Consider the following 2,260-nt stretch of genomic DNA (forward strand, 5'->3'; position numbering starts at 1 on the left):
TTTAGATATTGTCCTGTTTGACCTATGTATGTGTTATCACAATTCAAACAGTCTATTTTGTAAATTACATTAGGCGTGTCTAATTTGTCAATCCTAAGTTTAAATTTTGTGAAACTTTTATTTGCTAAGGTGTTTTTAGTTTTTTCTGCTATGTTGATATTATGTGGTTTGATTGCAATTTTTTTTTAATTTTTGTGTTGTGTATGTATGCCAAGGCTTAAAGCAGCAACAACGCTACACATGTAAGTAAACATATTTAAGTATCTGAACAAAGAATTCTAGTCTCTTCCCAAATTTGATTGTCCTGACTAATCACCTGTTAGGCCTAATTAATTTTAGAATGTTTTAAAGTATTGCAATTGTGATGTATTTTAATGTGTGATATGATGAGGCTGTTAACGAACTGTGATTGTTTTTTTAATTAATTAATTTTTTTTTAACTATCTGTTATTTTAGTAAAACTGATGATGGTGGAAAAATGCACCGAAACGTATTTTAATTGATAAATAGAGACAATAAATGACTGAAGCCCAGGAATTAATTTAGATTAAAAGCAAATATTTGGGTATTTTATATCTTGAGCCAATGAATTTTGAAAACGTGAATTTAGCTCAAAATCCTTACCAATTTCTCCATTTTATTTTTGAAACAAAGACAAATTGAGTGATACTTCATACTTTTCTACCTCATCTACTGGCTATTCTCTTTCTTTTGATGTTGAACGCAAAATTTGAGTCTTTTTAGAGTTTGTGTCATTGATGTTTGAAAAAGTCTACCTCAATCAAACTCCTTCAATCAAACCCTTTGCTGTTATAAAAGGCACATTTCGAGTCTCATGCAGATTCATTAATACAGCACTATTTTTCTTTATTATTGCATTACTTTGTAACATTTATACAAGAGAACTACTGCTGCTGCTGGACGTGCTGGTAGATCGTGTTGTCAATGTGGACCCGGCCGCGCAATGAATGCGGCAGCTCGTTGTAGATTTCTTCCCGAAGATTATCTAAATCGTACGAATATATGTGACTTCGGCCTGGTAACGGCCCATTGATCAACTTACCATTGCACCGGTAGACCAAATCAGACCATATAATCTTCTCCTGCGAGAAGCACAAGACCCCAAGGCGACCGCCAGCCAGAGTGGAGTCGAATATATTTCCAGAATCAGCAATCATTTGCTCTCCTTCGAAGATCTTGAAGCGAATCAGCCCAATCAGAGGCCTGTGGATTAAGAACCATCTATAGGCCGTCTTCTCTTTCCAACCAACGTTGTTTGCATCAACCCAGAGCAGTTTCACCTGCTTGGGAGTATCCCCAGTATGCCAAAGGGCGTTCCTCAAATGTGTGCCCGGCCCTGTTTCAGAGTCCACCAGCTTTATCTGGATCCCGGGCTCGGCCACTGCTCGGAATGGAGTCGATTGCCAATAAGTCTGGTGGTTCTTCTTCCACATTACCGTGTAAAACTTCTTATTGTTCTGATAACTGAAAACAAATCCCACGTAATCGTCATCGACCTCAGTGTCCACAAAGAAGGTCCCTTCGAAATCTACACCAATTAGCTGATCATAGCCAATAGCCAGGCCTGGATCACTGTTCAAGGATTGGTAAATCTCGCTTCCATTGTTGTATACTAGCCAATAGGGATCTTTCTGCGATTCACCGATGGGATCCAGGATTACCGTTTGGAATTTTCTGAAATCCGTTCTGTAGATTAGAGAGTTATTGGGACAGTTGTCTACGTAATCTACAATGAGGTCGCCATCGAGGTTATTAGTGCATATGTTCCCAATGCCATCACCTAAAAAACACCAGGACAATTTGGAAGCCTTAAGGTTCTGATTTGAGATTTTCATACTGTCGGAATCAGCTTGATCGGGATTGTAGATATAGATACAGTTGTCTACATTGTTCGAGATTCCATCTCCGTCAAGATCGTCGTCACATTCGTCCCCCAGACCATCATAATCCGTGTCCATTTGGCTTGGATTGGGCGCAGACACGCAATTGTCTCGCTCATCGTTCACTCCATCGCTGTAAACGGAAGATTAAGCGTTTGAAAATGAAGTTTGGAAATTATTTTCCGTGTCTCTCGGCGATGGCAGCAGATCCGAGCACCGAGAAGTGGGCCTGGGTAACTCAGTGAATTTTTGGAGTTGGCGCAGTGCCACGCAAATGGCTTGGTGCGCCAATGCAACGCACCGGCGCAGTAACTCTTTAGTCTTTAGTCTTTTAGTGCTCTTAGTAATTTCAAGTCCGA

The 2,260-nt window shown here is 39.7% G+C and overlaps 1 protein-coding gene across 1 annotated transcript in view; it reads right to left on the reverse strand.

Annotated features, from left to right (window-relative positions):
- Window positions 1–850: 850 nt before the first annotated feature.
- Window positions 851–2,260, reverse strand: part of LOC109534068 (cartilage oligomeric matrix protein) — a 31,792-nt gene continuing 30,382 nt past the window's right edge. Inside the window, exons 14-16 of the mRNA XM_048661959.1 lie at window positions 1,859–2,034; window positions 1,064–1,801; window positions 851–1,006 (exon numbers count right to left, since the gene is read on the reverse strand). Of these exons, the coding sequence (XP_048517916.1) occupies window positions 906–1,006; window positions 1,064–1,801; window positions 1,859–2,034 (1,015 nt within the window). The 3' untranslated portion in view covers window positions 851–905. The remainder of the gene's footprint in view (window positions 1,007–1,063; window positions 1,802–1,858; window positions 2,035–2,260) is intronic.

Source organism: Dendroctonus ponderosae, unplaced genomic scaffold (assembly GCF_020466585.1).
Source record: "Dendroctonus ponderosae isolate FM_Combo_2020 unplaced genomic scaffold, Dpon_F_20191213v2 Dpon_F_20191213_10, whole genome shotgun sequence".
NCBI classification, from domain to species: Eukaryota; Metazoa; Arthropoda; class Insecta; order Coleoptera; family Curculionidae; genus Dendroctonus; species Dendroctonus ponderosae.